General features: G+C 35.2%; 2 protein-coding genes across 2 annotated transcripts; one reads left to right on the forward strand and one right to left on the reverse strand.

Annotated features, from left to right (window-relative positions):
• Positions 1–344: 344 nt before the first annotated feature.
• Positions 345–986, reverse strand: LOC130712414 (uncharacterized). The gene has a single exon (XM_057562250.1). The coding sequence runs from the start codon at positions 984–986 to the stop codon at positions 345–347; it is 642 nt and encodes a 213-aa protein (XP_057418233.1).
• Positions 987–14,353: 13,367 nt separating this feature from the next.
• On the forward strand, positions 14,354–16,902 carry LOC130711565 (uncharacterized). Its single transcript, XM_057561247.1, has one exon. It carries the CDS (start codon positions 14,746–14,748, stop codon positions 16,711–16,713), a length of 1,968 nt encoding a protein of 655 aa, XP_057417230.1. The 5' UTR covers positions 14,354–14,745; the 3' UTR covers positions 16,714–16,902.
• Positions 16,903–20,826: the final 3,924 nt, after the last annotated feature.

Raw genomic sequence — 20,826 nt, forward strand, 5'->3', positions numbered from 1 at the left:
GGATCACAGTAGGATCCTATCTGATCTTTGTCAACACTGGACTCGAAGCCCCTTGCTCAAACAAAAGGACAAAATTGACCGATGTATTAAAAAGATCGAGTATATGAGCATTATGGGTGTCTACTACCAATTTCTACTCATTGGTAATTGATTTTTTTGGGTGGATTCAATTGTTGATTAAATTGTAAATTAACGAAGTAAACAATATAAAGGAGTATCCAAGTATGACTTCTTCAGTTCGTAATTATGTTCTTAAAAATTTCAATTCACTCATGATCATTGTTCTTTTCTACGGTACTTTGTCTAAGTTCCTACTTTATTTTTTTTTTAAGGAAACTGCAAATTCATTGATCAAAAGCAGACATAGAAGCCATTACATCCTTATGAACCAAAGTTATGGCCTCCCTACGTACCTCTTCCAACCAAACCATATCAGTATACTTGAAAGCGGTACCAGCTAAGGAATCAGCAACAGAATTGCCCCCACGGAGAACAAGAGACAAGTCAACATAATCAAAAGAACGAGATAACATAAAACAATCACCAACAATACTAGATAAATACGATCGACCATCTGGAGGTTTATTCCAAAGCTGGAACAGCTGCAAACAATATGTCTCAAAAAGAACCCGACGAAACCCCATCTGAATGGCAAGCTGCATAGACCAGCGGAAGGCTAAAGCCTCCCCAAGAATCGCTGAAGCTGCATGGAGAAGATATTGTGCTGCAGAAGCAAGGACCTCACCCAACATATTCCTCACAATCAAACCAAAACCCACCTCTCCCGTTGTAGCCACAGCTGCATCAAAATTCAGCTTGTAGATACCATAAGGTGGTCGGGCCCAAGTTGCCTTCAACAACGGGGCTGGTCTAGGCACCACTGTCACCTCTGACACCAGCGCAGCAGCTAGCATGGAACATCGCTGGATCACGGCTGCAACGGGCACATGAATCTCACCATCTCGGAAAACCACACGGTTGCACATCTCCCATAGAGCGTACACTCCAGCCTACCATAGTGCGAGTGCATCATCATCAGCTGCTCGGAAAAAGTCCGCCAAGAAGTCTTCCATGGAGCTAAATCTGTGCACACGAAGGGAAAGGGGAGATCCAAACCAGAAATTCTGGGCCACAGGACAAGACACTAACAAGTGAAACACTGTCTCCTCATTAGCACACACCGGGCACAAAGGGTCAACATCCATGCCTCTCCGACGAAGCGCTACACGGACTTGAAGTAAAGATGAAACCACACGTCACGCCACCTCCTTGCAACGAGGTTGGGCACTAGTACGCCAAAACTTCTTCCACAAAGGAGCTGGAAGCGATGGCCGGGAAAAGGTTGACGAACAAGCGTCAAGGAGCTTCCTGCGAACAAAAATATAACCAGATTTGGAACAATAATTGCCATCAACAGTTTCTGGCCACATGAGAGTATCAACACTACCATTCAAAGGCAAATGAATTTTTAAAATATGAGATACAATGGTTGGGTGGAAAATAAAATCCACCAAAGCATACTTTCAAGATTTGGCTGCATGATCAATTAAATGAGAGACCTTGGACACTCCAAATTCAGCCATTAAATCTTGACTACCTATAACAGGAACCCCCTGAGGTAGCCACTGATCATGAAGAATATCAACCTGACTGCCATCACCAATTTTCAACCGACCACCCTCCTGAAAAATCCAGCTGGACTGCAAGATACTAGACCAAGCATAGCTTGGACGATAGCCACGTTTGGCCCTCAATAGATCACCTTGCGCAAAGTACACCCCCTTGAAAACTTGAGCAAGCAAAGTTTCAGGTTGGGTATAAATTCTCCACCAGTTCTTAGCCACAAGGGCAATATTAAAAGACTTAAAGTCACGAAAGCCAAGACCACCATCAAATTTTGAACGAGTTAACTTTTTCCAGCTAGCCCATTGGAGGCCCCTCTTATCGACATCGCCACCCCAGTAAAATCTGGACACCATCCTTTCAATATCTGCACAGAGAGAGTCAGGTAAAATAAAACATGACATAACATAAGAAGGTATCGCTTGCACCACAGACTTAATCAAAACCTCTCTACCTGCCCTGGAAAGAGCGGACTCCTTCCACCCTTTGAGCTTCTTCCAGACACGATCTTTAACAAAGTTAAAAATTCTAGTCTTGGACTTACCAATCATGGTGGGTAAACCAAGATACTTGTCAAAACTCTCAAATGCCTTCACATTCAAAAGCTACTTTAGCTCATTAAAACCATTCTGAGGGGTACATTGCGGCTCACAGAGAGCTGAGACTTATTCAGGTTAATGACCGGACCAGAAGCCCGCTCATAAGTGGACAGAATGTCAAGAACACACTCCGCCTCCTGAGTATTGGCTCGTGCAAAAATGATACTATCATCTGCAAAAAGAAGGTGAGAAATCACAGGTGCTCTGTTAGCCACTTTAATGTCATGCAACATTTTAGAAGCCACACGCTTCTCAATAAGAGCTAAGAACACCTCTCCACACAGGATAAAAAGATAAGGAGACAGAGGATCACCCTGACGTAGGCCCCTAAAAGGAGCAAAACTCGGCTGGGGATTTCCATTAAGCATAATGGAAAACCTAACAGTGGTGACACAACTCATAATCAAAGAAACCCATGAGGGGGGAAACCCTATCTTCTGAAGAACACTCTACAAGAAAGACCATTCGACTCTGTCGTACGCTTTGGACATATCAAGTTTCAGAGCCATCATGCCATTACGACCCGAAATTCTCTTCTTCATAAAGTGAAAACACTCATAAGCGACCAGCGCATTATTAGTAATTAATCTACTTGGAACAAAAGCACTTTGAGTTTGACATATAATATCAGGTAGAATAATTTTCAATCTATTTACAATTGTTTTAGTAATAATCTTGAAAAGCACATTACAAAGACTAATAGGGCGAAACTGGGTCGCATGCTCAGGCTTCTTAATCTTAGGAATTAAAACAAGTAAAGTTTGATTAATCATACCTGGCGGGATTGCTCCCTGGAGCACCTGAAGGCAGAAAGTTGATATCTTAACTAAGTAGAACTTTTAATCAAATTTCTTGCACTAATGTGTTAGTCCCTATACAAATTCAACTAAATGATAAATGCACACAAATTCAAGCCATCATTACAAAGAAATCAATTACCAAAACACCAATTGTTTTGTTTATATTGTGGATCGGAGGGAGTACTTAATAACACTAGGAGTCCCCAAAGGTTAGGTGAAGGGTACAAGATTGAACTCTGAGGAGAACTAATTTCCTAAATTACTAACAATTATTATTTGTCAATAAAAAAAACTTAATCACACTAGAAATTATTGTTATATCCCCATATCAACACTAGGTCTTGTTGGCAAGGGAAACTTAAACAAAAGGCTATTATAGTAATTGGAGTTCAATTTTTAGTAAGGTACCGTGAGTCATTAGCATTTGCGCATCTTCACTCTCCCTGTGTTGTTGATTGATTCACCATTTAATATATAACTTGGTTTAATTTTACCGTAAAGAAAGTCTTCGTCCTCACTCTCCCCTACCAAGCAAGGTTGAAACATCTCTCTTCTCTCTCTCTGCCATTTAACTCTCTCCTTCCAAAAACATCTTCACGTACCAAACATATAAAATTTTGATTACCAGAAAAAATAACTTCAGTTAAATAATATATTTATTACATTAGTGATACTGACGGTGGAGATATCTTAGTCCTTAGTGATACCAAATAAAACATGATTATCCTTATATCCTGTAGGAATATCGTCATATTAATATATTATTATCTTCTGTCGACTCGTCGTCAACTGCAAAGGGGGAAAATTGTATGAAGTATGAACGCGTTCAAGCTCCAACTTAACTTGAGACGTGTTCAAGTATCAATGATACTGTATCATAGAGGGCCCCTAGCTAATCCAAATTCAATGAATGATATTGGGTTAACATGGCATCATCATGCAAACGTTTTTACCTTTTGGGACTCGTTGCTTTCGTTCTTGTGATTACCAAATCGAATAATATTGTTCATTGCACTCATAAAGTTGCTCCAATTCTTGATCTTGCTTCTTTGAACCGAAACAGTTTCCCTCCAGGTTTCATCTTTGGAGTTGGATCCTCCTCTTACCAGGTATAATATTCGGCTGTAAAACTTGTTTCACGTGAAATGGATGCCTTTATATTTTTATAAAATGGCATGGGAAAGAGTTTTAGTTGCATTGTTCTATTTTTGGCGCAATTAGCCCTTATTTATTGCACTTGATCATGATTTATGGAACATAAAAATTTGTCCTGTTAAATAGAAGGAAAAAAAAAAACTCAAAGAAAAGAAAATACAATTCTAGCCTAATATCCAGTGTTTTAAGACTCGGCTCGGTGGTCGACTCGGTCGAGGTACTGAGTCAATGAGTCACTGGTCAACCAAATGGGTCAACAGACGGACTACTTGACTCGGTCTATATTCAGATATTCTAAAAATATTCATGGTAATGTGAAGTTAAGGTATAAATTATAAAAGACATGTGATATAATCAAACAATATCATGGTCTAGTGGGACCGACTTCCCATTTTTCCCTTCTGGTCTCGTGCTTGAATGCTCCTTGCAACAGATTTTAAATATAATTTCACATTTTTTCTACTTTTATCAAACTCTTGTCAGAAGAATTAAAAAAAAAAGGCCCATGTAACCAAAAACTGTTGTTACCAGAATTTATAATAATAATGAAAGGCCCACTGTATTATATAGTTAGCCAGCTCTACTCTAGTCTAATAATTGGGCCTCACATGTTGACCCATTATCAACTAAATTAAAAAAAACATTAAAAGGGTGACTTGCCGGTCTGACAAAAAACTGACCGAGTCATCAGTTCAATCGGCGAACCAGCGAGTCAAGCCGATTCACAGTGAGCTGATTGCTTAACCGATCTGTTAAGAGGCTCGGACCGGTCAGGTAACCGAGTCCCGATCCAACCGGTCGGACCAGCAAGTCCGAGCCGAGTTTTAAAACTATGCTAATATTTATATACTAATAAGTATTTGACATATTATTCAATATTTTTAAACTTAAATAACTCTAAAAGGGAAAGGAAAAAAAACACAACCACAAAGCCACACCCAAAGACCAAAACAAACACCCAAGAGAAAAAGCGCAAAGATCCTAACAAATAGAAGGAAAATTTTCTTTAAGTTCTGCAGCCAACCCTCGAATGACATCTTCAACTCTAATATATATATATATTTGTTGCTACTTTTAAAAAAAAAACTTAGAAACAAGATAAACATGTAAAAACAATTCTTGAACTAAAACGAATCTCGTTTATTATACAAGAATAAAAAATTAAATTAACCATTACTTTTTTTTGAACTAATTCTATTAGAAACATAGACATTCACATTATTGTAGACGGTATTTATGAACTTATGATGTAATTGCATGTTAGAGACTTGGACTACTTGTTTTTAATATTAATTTTTCAATATTTCAAATTTATTTTTATTTTAATATAGCGATCAAATCACTTCATTCAAACCGGTGAAAATTCACGAAATTCAACCCAATCCAAGAGAAATCGTTTTGATCGGTTCGGATCCTAATTGACCTGAAAATTCATCCAACCCAACTCATGTGCAGCCCTATTAAAAACACATGCTTAAATATATAACAAAGATAACTTTTATAATAAACTCTAAATTCTTGACTGTCTCCCCCATGGGCGGAGGAGCAAGACACCAAGAGATATTGACGTCACATTTTAACCCAAAACCTTAAGGCATTAGGTTTATGGGTCACATCTCTTATAAACTCTTCTCCTCACCCAAACTTAACCAATGTGAGACTCCAACTCCGCACTTGAATTCTCAACAAACTTGAGTTAAAATAAGTTTATAAATCCTAATAAACTGAAGGAATCTTCATCCAATTCAAGAGGCTTTGAGATGATTGGAGATCATCCATATAAAGGTGAGATTCGCAGTGAATATTGTACACAACGTAAGAAAGGGCGAGCACACAAATCCTTGACAGTTTACTTTTCCTTCCAAAACATGGAAACTTCCACCAGGGTCGTACCACAGGCAAAATAATCAACTGACGAACGATCTATTAGCTTTGGAGGTTCAGGTCTGTTTGTTTCACAGTTTGCATGCTGCAAACCAAAAACTTACGCTTCCCATAGAGCAAAGTGAAAAAGTTGTCCTTTTCGCAAACGAACATTATCATTTCCGGTGGTTAAAATTTTAACCAATAAGAATTGACAATTGTTTTTCTTGTGTTGGGTCACTTGGGTGAAAAGTTTAGATGCGTGGCGCTTAATTAACAAGCAGATAAACAGTCCAATTTTTTTGGTCTTTAGATAAACTGTCCATTTGTTATGATTTTGTTTTTTTTTTTGTTACAACAAGGAAATAATGTTTTTTGTTTTTAACATGGGAAAGATATGTCGCGATTGTTTAATAAAAAGTATTTTTAGTTCAGCTTTAAAAAAATAAAAATATAAATATAATATAATGAATTTCTGATATTTTGAAAATTACTATTAGTAGCTTAAGGGGGGAGGGGGGGGGGGAATAAACTACCATAAACTATATCCACATTTTAAAGTAACGTGCTTTTCATAATTGTAAATCAGCGTAAAATAACTTATACTTTTTATCAATTGTTAGTTTATTTTACAATAAAAATACTTTTACAAGAGAAATCAATTTAACATATTTTAATGTAATTTTTTATTTTTTGAATTTAAAAATAATCAGGCAATGGGCCATGAAAAAACATTAGCAGTAGTAAATGGTTTGACTAAAAGAGAAGTTAATGGGCCATTGTTAAAATTTCAAACAACATCAGGAGGGCTTATCCTATTTTTTAGTCTGATGGGTCAAACAATTTGATATACCAGGAGTCCATGCTCATTCATTACTTAATAACTTTTCATACTACTAATTCACGGTACATGTCACACTTATGATAGTAAAAAAAAAGAGAAAAAGAATGATGCACCGACGGTATAAAGTTTTTTTTATACCGTCAACCAATCAGATTTCAAGGATGTGTCACGTCAATTAATGAAATTGAATAAAAAAAGATTTTCTCACATCCTTGAAATCTGATTGGTTGACGATGTAAAAAAAAATTTACACCGTCGGTGCATAGAAATTAAACTCTAAAAAAATTGTCAATATAAATCAAAACTCGTGAGTCAACCCAGTCCAACTCGCCTCATTGATGGGTTGTGTTGGAAAAAAGAGATTAATATTGACCATTAAGTTATCCTGATTTGACTCGTGTAACTCGTGAGCTTAACTGAATAATAAAGTTGAGTTGAGTTGACCATTTTTTGAAAAGTAAGCGTCAACGACCAATGTCTAGACTTCAACATACCACCACTACAACACATAGGTAACTCATTGATGTTGTTATTAGAAGCTAGCACCACAACTTCAAATGTTCTCTTGCATTCAACACACACAACAAACTGACATAATCTCCTCGACAATCATCTAAGCTCAACATAGAAATCTTAATAATATATAAAACTCATCCACCAAAGTGGGCCACATTGTTATTTAATTTTCATATGTTTTGATTCTATTAGTTGATATTATTGAATTTCCAAATGTCTAATTTTGATTGGTCCCATATTGTTTGACTCAATAAATTAAGAAATGAAAACATAAATCATGAAGATGAAAACAAGGTGGCAGTTCCGTAAATAAGTAGAGTTTTAAGTGAAACAGGTTCTAATCTTATAACATGAGTCTATGATCGTGAGTTCGAATCTGGCTGAGATACAAAAATAAGAATTTTGACATTTGGTCCATTTGCACTTTGTAGTCTACATCAATAAAAGTATTCTTTTATACATTTTTTTTTTCACAGCAAGTATTTTTTTATACTGTTTTTCATGCTGTCATAGATAAAAATAATGTGATTAGAGGACTATTTATACTGTTTTTGGTGTTGTCAATATATTAAATATGTATTATAAGTAGTATATTAATAAATGTATAGTACACAACAGTATTAACAATATACATATTTGACCGTCAAAAAACAATATACGTATTTACTTTTAAAAAACAATATACATATTTGCTCCATAAAAAATAAATATACGTTTTTCCAAAAATAATAGACCTAAACCTTTGATAGAAAAATATATTTATATTTATATATTAATAGAAACACAAAAATCGTTAATATCATTAAATACATATTGTAAAAAATTATTTACAAATTGTTCAATAATGAATAGACAAAAATATTATCCTAAAAAAATATAAAAAAAATTATCATTATCAAAAAAATTGAAATTTATATAAATTCATTATTTATTATATTCAAATTATTTTATGAATATTATAGAAATAGTCGAATCAAACACATTTCCAATGAAGTTGCTTTCTTCTCTTATTTTTTTAGGCATTATGTTTCTAAGTCTAAGTATTTTTATGCATGATGCTTCCAATGTCCAATATACATGGATGTGTGTTTGGAGATATTGATGAAAGATTTCGTACCAAGCTATCTGCAATACTCGCTTCTATTAACAATGGAGCTAGCTGCATTTTAATGCCTTTGTTGCGAGAAGGCTACATTTTAGTCCAGAACGCATTTAAAGAGATTTGTATCAGTTTAAATTTGTTATATTGTTGGTCTATCATGCACTATTGAACTGATTTTCCCTAAATAAGAAAAATATACTAATATACTTCTTTGGTCTGACTATTCTGAAATGAATAGAAAAGGACTATGAATCCCAATTAGATTTTAATCAAATTTATTATTTGAAATCTTTCTTTTAATTCTTATTTTTTTCTTTTGTCTCTTATTAGGCTTTTCTTTTGAAAAACCAAGGAAAAAATACTAGATAATTGAATCACAATCTAAATCTAATTGTATCCCCTTATAAAATACCATCTTATTTTTTTTTTTTGCATAATACAAAATGCATTCCATCATTGTTTTCTCTTTTGGTTGGTTGTAGACACAAAGTATAACAGGACCTATGACATCTTTTGATAGTCATTTACCATTTCAGCTACTGTTAAATTCTGAGAGGTTTCCATTTTCATATAATTAGTAGTTTAAATGTGAAGCACTTTTCACAGAGTAGCGGTATATTGTCCATACTTGCCCTATATTTTCCCCTTTGATTTTAGCTTTTGGTGAAAACATAGTCATCCTTAAATTTTCAATGGGTAAGAGAATGCAGTATGTGAAGAATTATGGGTTCTTATGACATTGATGAGGTGGCATATAGAATTGCTCCAATATCATGGATGACATGTCAGAAACAAATCAAGCCAAGTGATTGGTTGTAGTTCCTCTATATAATAATAGGCCCTCAAGTAATATGTGTTAATGTATTTTTATTTACAGGTTTTTTACTGGAAGTATGGATCTGGAATGATCACATCTCACGAGATCATGCATACATGGCTGGGATGGCGGGAAGCTGATCTATTTTGGTAAGTGGAAACTTAATTTAGTTGGCACTGTTTGATTAATGTATTAGTTTGAAGCTACTTTTGTGTCTGTTTTATATTTTGGTCCATGTGTGTGTTGATTGGTTTAATTAGGCTAATCTGAAATCGGAACCTCAAAGAATCAAGGCGCCATTGGACATATGCAACAAGAAGCTGAAAGAAGGAAATGGGCAGCAGGCAGGAGCATAGAGAGAGAGAGAGAGAGAGAGAGAGAGAGAGAGAGAGAGAGAGGGTTGATTGGATACAAAGAAAGCTAATAAAGTGGTTATATTATTGTCAAACAAAAACTATACGGGATAAGCTTTTAAAAATTATTCTAGAATTTTTTAAAAAATGATTGTGTATCAATTTCATACTTTAGTCTATGTTGTCACTTATCAAGCGCTCTCTTCACAACCTGATGCAGAATTACACAAGATAGTGAGCAAAGCACTTCATTCATATAATTTTGGTCTTCTATATTGAATATTTTTCTGCTTCTATTCTCAAATTTCAGGGGTAGTTGATGGAGCATGAACTTTATTCATAAGAGTTCATATCCAAGTGATTTGAAATGTGAACTATTGACATTGAACATATTGGAGTGGAACATATACACTGTCACTTCCTTTGCTTTTTCATATTTCATCACAAGTTACCCTCACTGATGTGCAATATAGAAAGGTAACAATATTTGGATAGTGAAATCTTTTACTAATATAATTTCATAAGAAACTGACATTAGTAGGTACATATCAGTAAAATGATTGTGTATCAGTTTCATACTTTAGTTTATGCTGTCACTTATCAAGCACTCTCTTCACAACCTGATGCAAAATTACACAAGATAGTGAGCAAAGCACTTCATTCATATAATTTTGGTCTTCTATATTGAATATTTTTCTGCTTCTATTCTCAAATTTCAGGAGTAGTTGATGGAGCATGAATTTTATTCATAAGAGCTCATATCCAAGTGATTTGAAATGTGGAACTATTGGCATTGAACATATTGGAGTGGAACATATACACTGTCACTTCCTTTGCTTTTTCTTATTTCATCACGAGTTACCCTCACTGATGTGCAATATAGAAAGGTAACAATTTTTGGATCAGTGAAATCTTTTAGTAATATAATTTCATAAGAAACTGACATTAGTAGGTACATACCAATATGTGCTTGAAGAAGTAACAATATAATAAAATGAGGTCCCCATTTGAATTGTTGATAAATGGAGAGAGGGTGTGACTGCCCGTGTTTACTTTGTGCTTTTCACAGTGAAATTCATATATGTAACTTTTGTACAAAGAGCTGTTATTTTGTTCATATTTCAAATGATTGTTCTGAAAATATATTTAAAAGATATTTCTTTGGAAGATGTAAGATCATTTCTCTATCAGACCCTCAAAATTTGTGTTGAAGATAGTTAATTTTGGAGAGTACAATTGTTTTAGGAAACAAGGCAGTGTCTATTTAGTAGGAGCTGCTCCTGATGGTGTTTTTGGGGTTCGAAGTATTTCAGTTCCAAATTTGCTGGAAAATAGATTGATTAGAAATTCTTCCTCAAGTTGTTTAAATGAAAATGAGTTTGGGATGATTCTTTTCTATTATGATTATAATTTATGTATCAAATTATGTTTCACATTTTGTATGTTTAATATAATTTCAATATTTTTTAGAGTACAAAGACCTGGTGGAAAGGAAAATTTTAATGAAAATATTGTGATGTTAAAACTAACATGTTAAGCACATGTGATTGACTCTCGAGCTTTGCTCTTTTTTTTTTTACAAGTACCTTGACATTAGACAATTTATAAAGAGAGTAGTTTTGACACCATATCGAGCTAATTCTGATGAAGAACTTGAGCTTTTCAAATCAAATTTGTTTTTCCACTACAGGCATGCTTATGTATGGATTTTGCGATTTGAGGAAACTTATTATTCGTGCTAATGTACTGTAGAATAGAAAGGAATTTTATTGCTTTTTATGTCAGAAAATTTTCAAATTAAATTTTATTTTATAGGAAATCGTAATGGCATTAAAGTCTCAATCAAAGAACTAGAACAAGAGAGAAATAAAGAAAGAATCAATTAAATTGAATAATCATAACATTAATTGAAATTTAATTTTGAAAATATCAACTTAACTACTTCACCGTCATATTTGTTAAAGATTCCATTTGTAACCCCAAGATAAGGGAACACTTTAGTTAGTATTAAGAACAAACTCTATAATGAAAAATAATAAATTTGGACTACCATGAGTTTAAGAAATTCTAAAAGTGAAACTAAAAGCACCAGTGTATCACTTTCATTAACTAAAAGTAGGAAAAGAAATTCATCAAACAATATAATGTACTCTTATTTTTGTACAAATTACAGGATTAAAAGTTCCAACGGGGAGATACATTTTAAATGAAATTACTTTCATGATAAAACTAACATAAAAACAATTTTTCTTATAGTTTATGTACATTTTTTATAATTTTTCAGATAGTTTTAAGAGTAAATATAGAATAAGTATGAATGCGCATATTAGAAAATATTGATACATATATAGTCTATATTTACGAATGACTAAATTACATGGTTAAAGACTCTTATGGCAAGAAATTTTTTACATGAGAATACTTTCATATAAAAATTAATAGAAAAATAATTTTTAATAAAATTTCCCTAATTTACAATATAATCTCATATTTAAAATGTACTACATATATAGTCTGCTTTCTTTTTGTAATAACATTTTTCCAAGAATATACTTTAATGTTAAGAAGAATAGATAAATAAATATTCATATAATTTTAATACGTTTTCCATAATTTGTTTTATAATTTTGAAAAAAAATAAAAGCATGAAAATGTGAGAGTAAAATTATATCGTTCGATGACTAGAAAAAGATTATTATAATATATATATATATAACTATGTTTAAATTACATAGTAAAAAAATCTCACGAGGTGAAATATGTTACATGAAACTAATTTACTGGTAAAACTTATTTATAATTAAATTTTGATTTCATTCCAATACCTTTTTCATTATTGTAAAATAATTTTAGAAGTAAATTTTACATGAAAAATACTAGAAATGTAAATTTTAAGAAAATCTCACTGCTTTGAAATATAATTTCATGTAAATATAGTTTTCTTTTATTTTTGTACAAATTGCAGGATGAAAATATCTCACAGAAGAAACATTTTACATGAAAATCTATTCTTATTAAAACTATTAAAAATTATTTTTTCATAATTAAGATATAATGAAAATGTAGTAGTAAAATTATGTTATATGAGGATCAGAAAAAATCAATGTATATATACATATACATATACAATCATTAAGTTTAAATTACATTGTTAAAAATTTTTACGATAAGATATATTTTCATGTCAAAAATAATTTTGATATAATTTCAATGTATTTTTTTAATTTTTCAAAATATTTATGTAAATAAAACTATAGAATATCTCCAATGCACGAGTATAAAACTAGATATGTCAGATGAGCTCATCCCAATTAGTCTTGACTCAATAATGGATTAGATTAAATGTACATATCTCTTGACCTTCCGCACAGAATGAAAGACCGCAATTCTTTCATGATAGAGTAATATTAACCCCTACATTGAAGGCTGTTGAAATGATAAACACTTACATGCTTGGCATGATAGCTGCACCAGAACATGAATATCTAAGCTCCAACTCTGCCTTACGATCTTATGAGCATTCTGAAATCTAAGGTGAGTGGTTTACCACATAATTTTTGAACAACACTAAAAGTTAAGGAATGTCAAACCACAAACTATTATTGAAAGTTGATATTCCAATCATGCTTTTGAGAAATATAGACCAAGCAGCAGGTTTATGCAATGGAACCAGATTAATTGTTGTTGAACTTGGTGAACGTTATATTGGTGCAACTGTTATCACTGGAACCAATGCTAATGACAAAGTGCACATTTCAATAATGGACTTGGTTCCTTCTGATCCAAATTTCCAATTAAATTCAGAAGAAGATAGTTTTCAATTGCAGTATGCTTTGCGATGACCATAAACAAAAGCCAACGACAAACACTATCTCAGGTGGGGCTCTTCTTTCCGAGACCCGTCTTCACTCATGGTCAGTTATATGTAGCTCTCTCTAGAGTACGCTCAAGAAAGGGTCTTAAACTTTGAATACTGGAATAGTCAGGCAAACAATAGACCAGTACTATAAATGTAGTGTTTAAGGAAGTTTTTGGAAATGTTTGATGTGTACAACACAATTTCATTTATTTATTCTATTTTTCTCCTCATATATTATTACACGATTGACTTATGTATAATTTAAAAATTACATATATATGAAAACTAATTTATTATTACAAAATTCTAACATAAAATTCCGTGCAACGCACAAGTTATCATACTAGTAGAAGATACATGAGAGCAGGAAATGAAGTATTCAAACACATTTTAATCATCTCAGTTTCATTTGAATTTACTGAGAAAAGTTTAAAATCTTGAACAAAACCAAAATTAATTAAAAATGATTGACTCAATTCTATTTCACATTAAATTCCAATTAACCCCACACAACAATTCTATTGCATATACCTTGTGACGTGTACGGTTGATTAATTTGAATCAATGAACGTCAAATAAAAAAATCCACGCGATAAAAATCTTGGAAATCTTTTCCTTTATTCGAAAAAAAAGACAAAACAAGGAAACAAAATTGGAAATAAAAGATCACCTCTTAACTAGCACATTTTTTCTCTAAATTTTAAAACGTTCTTACTTCAAAACTACGCTACTAATTCCACAAAGGGGAAAAAATCTCAAACTCAATCAAAAGCGTCAAATTTTCACCCACACCCAACCTTTTATATAACATTAAACAAGACGTAAACCGCGTTTGGTCTTCGCAAACCCCGTCCACCATGAGATTCTTCTCCTTCACACCCACCCTCAGAATCTCAATTTTCCATTTCCATATCATGCTCCCAACCCAACCACTCTCTCAAACCCTAAATCCACACACACCATCATCATTTCTTGCTTGAATTCATTTTTTTCATTCACATGTCATTGGACCCATTTCAACTCACACACTAACAACAACAACAACAACAAAGCCAGTTCACAAAACACCTCATTTTGCATATTCTTCTCTCCCTCGAACTCGATCTAACCCGAAATTGAATCCCCAAAACGACACCACAAACCAACACAAAACGCAGAATTGAAGCCCCTTTATATACTCACTCTTGAGTCTTAGATCGGTCAATTTTCTCGCAATGGCCGCGGAAATAGTAAAACAACTGCTCGCGAAACCGATCCAATTAGCGGACCAGGTCAGCAAAGCGGCGGAGGAAGGAAGCGCGTCGTTCAAGGTGGAGTGTTTAGAATTGAAATCCAAGACGGAGAAGCTCGCCGGACTTCTCCGTCAGGCGGCGCGTGCGAGCTCCGACCTCTACGAACGCCCCACACGGCGGATCATCGGAGATACTGAACAGGTTCTGGAAAGAGCGCTGACTTTAGTCCTCAAGTGCAAGGCCAACGGCCTCATGAAGCGCGTGTTCAGCATCGTCCCCGCCGCCGCGTTCCGCAAGATGTCGTCGCATCTCGAGAATTCAATCGGCGATGTTTCCTGGCTCCTACGTGTCTCCGCTCCCGCGGAGGAGCGCGGCGGGGAGTATCTTGGACTTCCGCCCATCGCCGCCAACGAGCCTATTTTGGGACTCATCTGGGAGCAGGTTGCGACGCTTCATACTGGCTCCCTTGATGAACGCTCCGACGCGGCGGCGTCGCTGGTGTCGCTGGTTCGCGATAACGACCGCAACGCGAATCTGATCATAGAGGAAGGTGGGGTTGGACCGTTGCTGAAGCTTATCAAGGAAGGGAAGAAGGAAGGTCAGGAGAATGCTGCTAAAGCAATTGGGCTTCTCGGCCGGGACGCGGAGAGCGTGGAGCACATGGTTCATGCTGGTGTTTGCTCGGTTTTCGGGAAGATTCTCAAGGAGGGACCGTTGAAGGTGCAAGCTGAGGTTGCCTGGGCTGTTTCTGAGCTTGCTACTAAGTACCCCAAATGCCAAGATCTCTTTGCTCAGCATCACATTGTTCGATTGCTTGTGAGCCATCTCGCGTTTGAAACGGTTCAGGAGCATAGTAAGTACTCCATTGTTACGAAATCGATCCACGCGGTTGTGATCGCGAGTAGCAATAACAACAACGGTTCTAACAATGAGGTGAAGAAGGAGAAGAAGGAAGAAGAGGATGAGGATGAGAAGGAGGTGAAGAGTCGGATACAGCATCCCTTGGCTGATAAGTCCCAAAATCAGATGCTTAAAGTGGTCACAAGTACAATGGCAATGCATGCTAGTTCCAACAAGAACTCCAACCAAGGCAATGAGACGACTCAAACGAGTCAAAACTCGTCACAAACACCGGCTAAGCATAGCTATTCCTATTCTGGGATTAACATGAAGGGAAGGGAGCTTGAAGACCCTGAGGTTAAGGCTAAGATGAAAGCAATGGCAGCAAGGGCCTTGTGGTGTTTAGCCAAGGGTAACTCTTCCATTTGTCGCAGCATAACGGAATCGAGGGCTTTGTTGTGCTTTGCCATTCTCCTTGAGAAAGGGTCTAGAGATGTCAAGTACAATTCAGCCATGGCAGTGATGGAGATCACTGAAGTGGCTGAGAAAGATCCTGAGTTGAGAAGATCAGCATTCAAGCCCAACTCTCCTGCTTGCAAAGCAGTTGTTGATCAAGTGCTCAAGATCATCGACGAAGAAGACACGGACCTCCTAATCCCCTGCCTAAAAGCTATTGGGAGTTTAGCAAGGACATTCAGAGCTACAGAGACGAGGATCATCGGTCCCTTGGTTCGGCTTCTGGATGAAAGAGAGGCAGAGGTGACAAGAGAGGCTACAATCTCCCTCATGAAATTCGCCTGCACCGAGAACTACCTCCACATTGATCACTCCAAGGCGATTATAACTGCAGGTGGTGCAAAACACCTGGTCCAGCTGGTGTATCTTGGAGAGCACACAGTTCAAGTTCCAGCATTGTTTCTTCTCTCGTACATTGCTCTGCATGTTGCTGACAGTGAGGAGCTTGCTCGGGCTGAGGTGCTCGCAGTGCTTGAATGGGCATCCAAGAGACCTAACATGACCCAAGATGAAACGCTTGAGGCATTGTTGCATGAGTCCAAGAGTAGGTTGGAGCTTTACCAGTCTAGAGGTTCGAGAATGTTCCAAAAATGATATCAATAGGGAGAGAAGAGTAGATTGATTCACTCCATGTTGTCCTTGTGAGGTTTTTCATTCAATGATTCGGATCTAAGTCTATATTTTTCTTGACTGTATATACAATCAAATGCCCTCTTCAATTGTTTAGATGCTTATTCAACTATAAAGATTATTGTTTGTCTAATCTATATGTTTTAACTTTAATTTCCTCCCTGTCTAACTGAACTTCTGAAATGCCCTCTTCAATTGTTTAGTTCCCTATACGGCAATGTCACAACAACATTGTTGTCTTTGTAGATTAGCCTCCTATATTGAAATTTTCATGTTTGCTTGCAATTCTTTCCTAAACCAAGAATGTTGTAGGAGAGGCTGAACTCAGAATCAGATGCAGGAAGAGCAACAAACTTAGCAGATCAAAAGGTAGTCAAAACACCTGGCCAATGTTACTGTGAAAAAAGAATTGAAATTGGTCACTGAGGATACTGCTATGGTACCATGTGAAGAAAGAGTTGCTCTTTGTATTGATGTGTGTTATAGAATAGAATACAACTATACAAGAGTCACACTTAAATAGAATTACAATGGAGGAAATAAAGGTTAGAATAAAGCTAACTAAAATGAAACATATCTATTAATTACATGATATTCTATTGATTACAAAATAACTATAAAAATAATAAATTACAAATAGAAACAAAACAACAATTTAACAATGATTTGATGCGGATAACAGTTACAAGTCAATGGGTGGCATATAAACTTGACTGAAAATTAAGTGGGGCAATATTACGTTTCTAATCTTGGAGTTGAGTTATATAACTGTCTTGAGAGGGGAAAAGGTTGAATTCTACACATAGATGGAAAAAGTTAAATGTACTGCTGAACTCTCCCCCCTAATGTGAATGTGAGTTATATGTATGACAGGTATCAAAAAAAAAATATGTATGACAGGGATCTGATTCCTCATTTGCTCCGTTTGGCTGTCCCTCCCCTGTTTTAGTTTGGTCTCCTTAGCTGAGTTATGGCGCTGGAGTCTGGTTGTTGGGTAGTTATGTTAGGTAGTTAAGTTTTTACTTTGTGTTTCTTTCTGTTGACTGTAATGCATGTGTTATCCTTGTTAGAATCCGGCTGGTTGAAGGATATTGGTCTATGTGCTTTTTTTTTGTCAAAATTGGTCTATGTGCTTATCTGTCTATCCTCGAGCCTAGCCCGTTGATTCTCCTGCTTGTTGTTTGGGCTTGCCATCCTTTGAGCCTTAACAACCCTTCTTTGACAAAAAAAAAAAAAAGACTTAATACATCATAAGGCCCCTGAAATTGTAAAGGGAATCAGTTTCAGGGCCTGTAAAATTTTCGCATCAAATTGGGTCCCTAAGATTTTTTTTTTAATTCAATTAAGGCTAAATCTCAATTTTGTCCTAGTCATCAGTGACACCTGGCTTTTATAAGTTTTTTTTAATTAAAAAATATTAAAAAAATAATTTTTAATTCCAAGTCAACAAAATAATCAGAAAAAAAATTTAAAAAACTTAATAAAAACCTAATCTAATGATCCTAAACTAAACAACCTAATAATCTAATAAACCTAATTTAAAAATCTAATCTTCAACACCATATCACCAACCCAGAAACCCACCGCAACCCACGCCACCCTCACCCCCAACCGGAAACCCACCCCCACCAATCGCAACCCACCCCACCCTCACCCCTAACCCCACCCAGAAACTGAGCCCACAAAGAGAAGATGAAGAAGAGGAAGAGGAGAGGGAGAGGAACAACCTTGCGATCAGATCTAGGCAAGAAGAAGCACCACCAAAACCCAGCACCCAGCTCACCTTGTCATCATCTTCAACATCTCACCCAGAAACTCACCCACCTCGTAACCCACCCCACCCTCACCTGCAACCCACGACAGAAACCACCCCCACCCAGAACCCATCACAACCCACCTCACCCCACCGGCAACCCAGATGGAGGACAAGAGATAGAAGAGGGAAATGGCGCCATCATCTGAGTCTGTTCCGCTCTACCTCATACCACCACCACCACCCCCACCGATTCCCCTTTCGTTTGCTGCTATTATTTTGGTTGTGGGATCCATGAATTTGACAAAATGCAGAAACAAGAGTTTCCTCTCTCTCTCTCTCTCTCTCTCTCTCTGTTTCTCTCTGATTCAGATTCAGATTTCAAAGACGGTGAGAGGGGCTTCGCTTCGTGCTTCTCAGTGGAAAATGAAAGTGGGGTGTGGGTTGCTAGTAGTAGCTCTCAGTGGACGGTGGCTGAATGGGAGGGGTGGAGAACGACCCAAAACTTGTCTCTTTCGATTTTGTGGTGGTGGAGAAGGAGGAGGTGTTGATAATGGTGGAGAGGGAGGGATCATAAGGGTTGAAGCTGCGGGTTGGTGGAGGGTTAGGGTTGAGGGTGGTGTCGGGTTGAGTTTCCTGGTGGGGTGGGGGTTGGGTTTTTTTTTTTTTTTGTTAATTTATGATTTGGAATAAAAAATTTAAGTTTTCAAAATTTTCAATTAAAAAAAATTAGAAATGCCACGTGGAAAAGCTGAGTAGGCTAAAGTTCGAGCCACATCATCTGCTGGACCACTTTGTCCTTAATTGAATTAAAAAAAAAATTTAGGGACCTAATTTGATGCGAAAATTTTTCAGGCCCTGGAATTGATTCCCTTTACAATTCCAGGGGCCTTCTGATGTATTAAGCCAAAAAAAAATGGGGGTTTAACCCTTCTTTAACCAAGTTGAAAAAACAAATATATTTAAAAATCGGCTAAAATTGTTCAAAAACTAGTCTAAAACTCAACAACAAAATTTGAGAGCTCCTGGTTTTTATATTTGTGATAGTTATTTTTTAATGTTAAGGAAATAAAACAACTGAAGAAATTAAATAAATATGAGCAGCAATCAATAATAACACAAGAATTTTACGTGAAAAACTTTAAAAAATGAGAAAAATCAAGGCTTTTGAGGCCAAAGAGTATGTTGTTTCTTTCGTTATTGTGTCATTGGAAGATAAGAAAAAGTAATAAAGAAAAAATTAACTCATTGCTGATTGAGAAAGAAGATGCTCCTAACAATATGAGAGCAAAAATGAGCCATTCTTAACTTATAGCATGATCAAACATGTATATATAGTACTCGAAGTGATCAATAGTAGAGGTTTTTTACTGTTTGTTTGCCTGTCATGTTGGTTGCGTTGAAGTGTTGACATTTACTCAAATAGGCTCTTGACTACAATCTAACAAATTAGCCCAATATTAAGTCAATTGGTTAGAAGAGTGAAAGTTCTACATTTAATCGTCCTGACTGACCAGATTTACATATATTGGTTGTATATTCATTCAAGCCAACTAAAACGCTAGTGGGGCATGTGAATAAAAAATGGTTCATTTGATGAAGAAATATCAAAACAAAACAAAAGAACACTGATGTTAATATATTTTATGTGGTAAAAAAAAATATCTAGATTCTAGTGATATTGTATTTATTCCCTTAATTATGATAAAAAAATACTGAAAATATGAAATAAAAATATTAAAAATGAGTAAGGAACTTAAGTGCATATATTTAATTATTTACATACCAATTTTTAATGACCCTAGAATTTTTTTGGGTTAAATCACCCTAATCTTAGGTAGACCAATGATATTTAAGAAAAAATTTAGGTTAAATATTATTGGTTCACCTATGACTAAGTTGACTTAACCCAAGTTTTACTATGATCATTTAGGCAACTCAATCTTTAATTTAATGGTTAAAGTTCTATACACAGCCATACATATTCAATTAGATTTCAATAAATAAATATTTTTTATTTCAATTAAATGTTAAAATGAATGTAATTGTTCATCCTACCGACTTACTTGTTTTTAGTTTGTGCATCACAATTTTTAATTACCCACACATTGAATATAAAGGAAGTAATTTAATCAAACTTTTCATCTTATTGCATTTATTTTTTAAAAAATTACATTTAAATTATTGATTATTAACTTCATTATGATGAAAAGCTTTTACCAAATAATAAATATTTTTTTATGCTTACATTACAAGTATCCTCCTTCAGAGGCAATCTTGTTTGAGTCGGAAACATTCACATCATTGTGGGGCTAACTCTCCAA

Source organism: Lotus japonicus, chromosome 4 (assembly GCF_012489685.1).
Source record: "Lotus japonicus ecotype B-129 chromosome 4, LjGifu_v1.2".
NCBI lineage: Eukaryota > Viridiplantae > Streptophyta > Magnoliopsida > Fabales > Fabaceae > Lotus > Lotus japonicus.

Bases quoted from the DNA above. Each gene is read 5' to 3' on its own strand.
- LOC130712414 (XM_057562250.1), bottom strand. From the start codon at position 986: ATGTGCAACCGTGTGGTTTTCCGAGATGGTGAGATTCATGTGCCCGTT.
- LOC130711565 (XM_057561247.1), top strand. From the start codon at position 14,746: ATGGCCGCGGAAATAGTAAAACAACTGCTCGCGAAACCGATCCAATTA.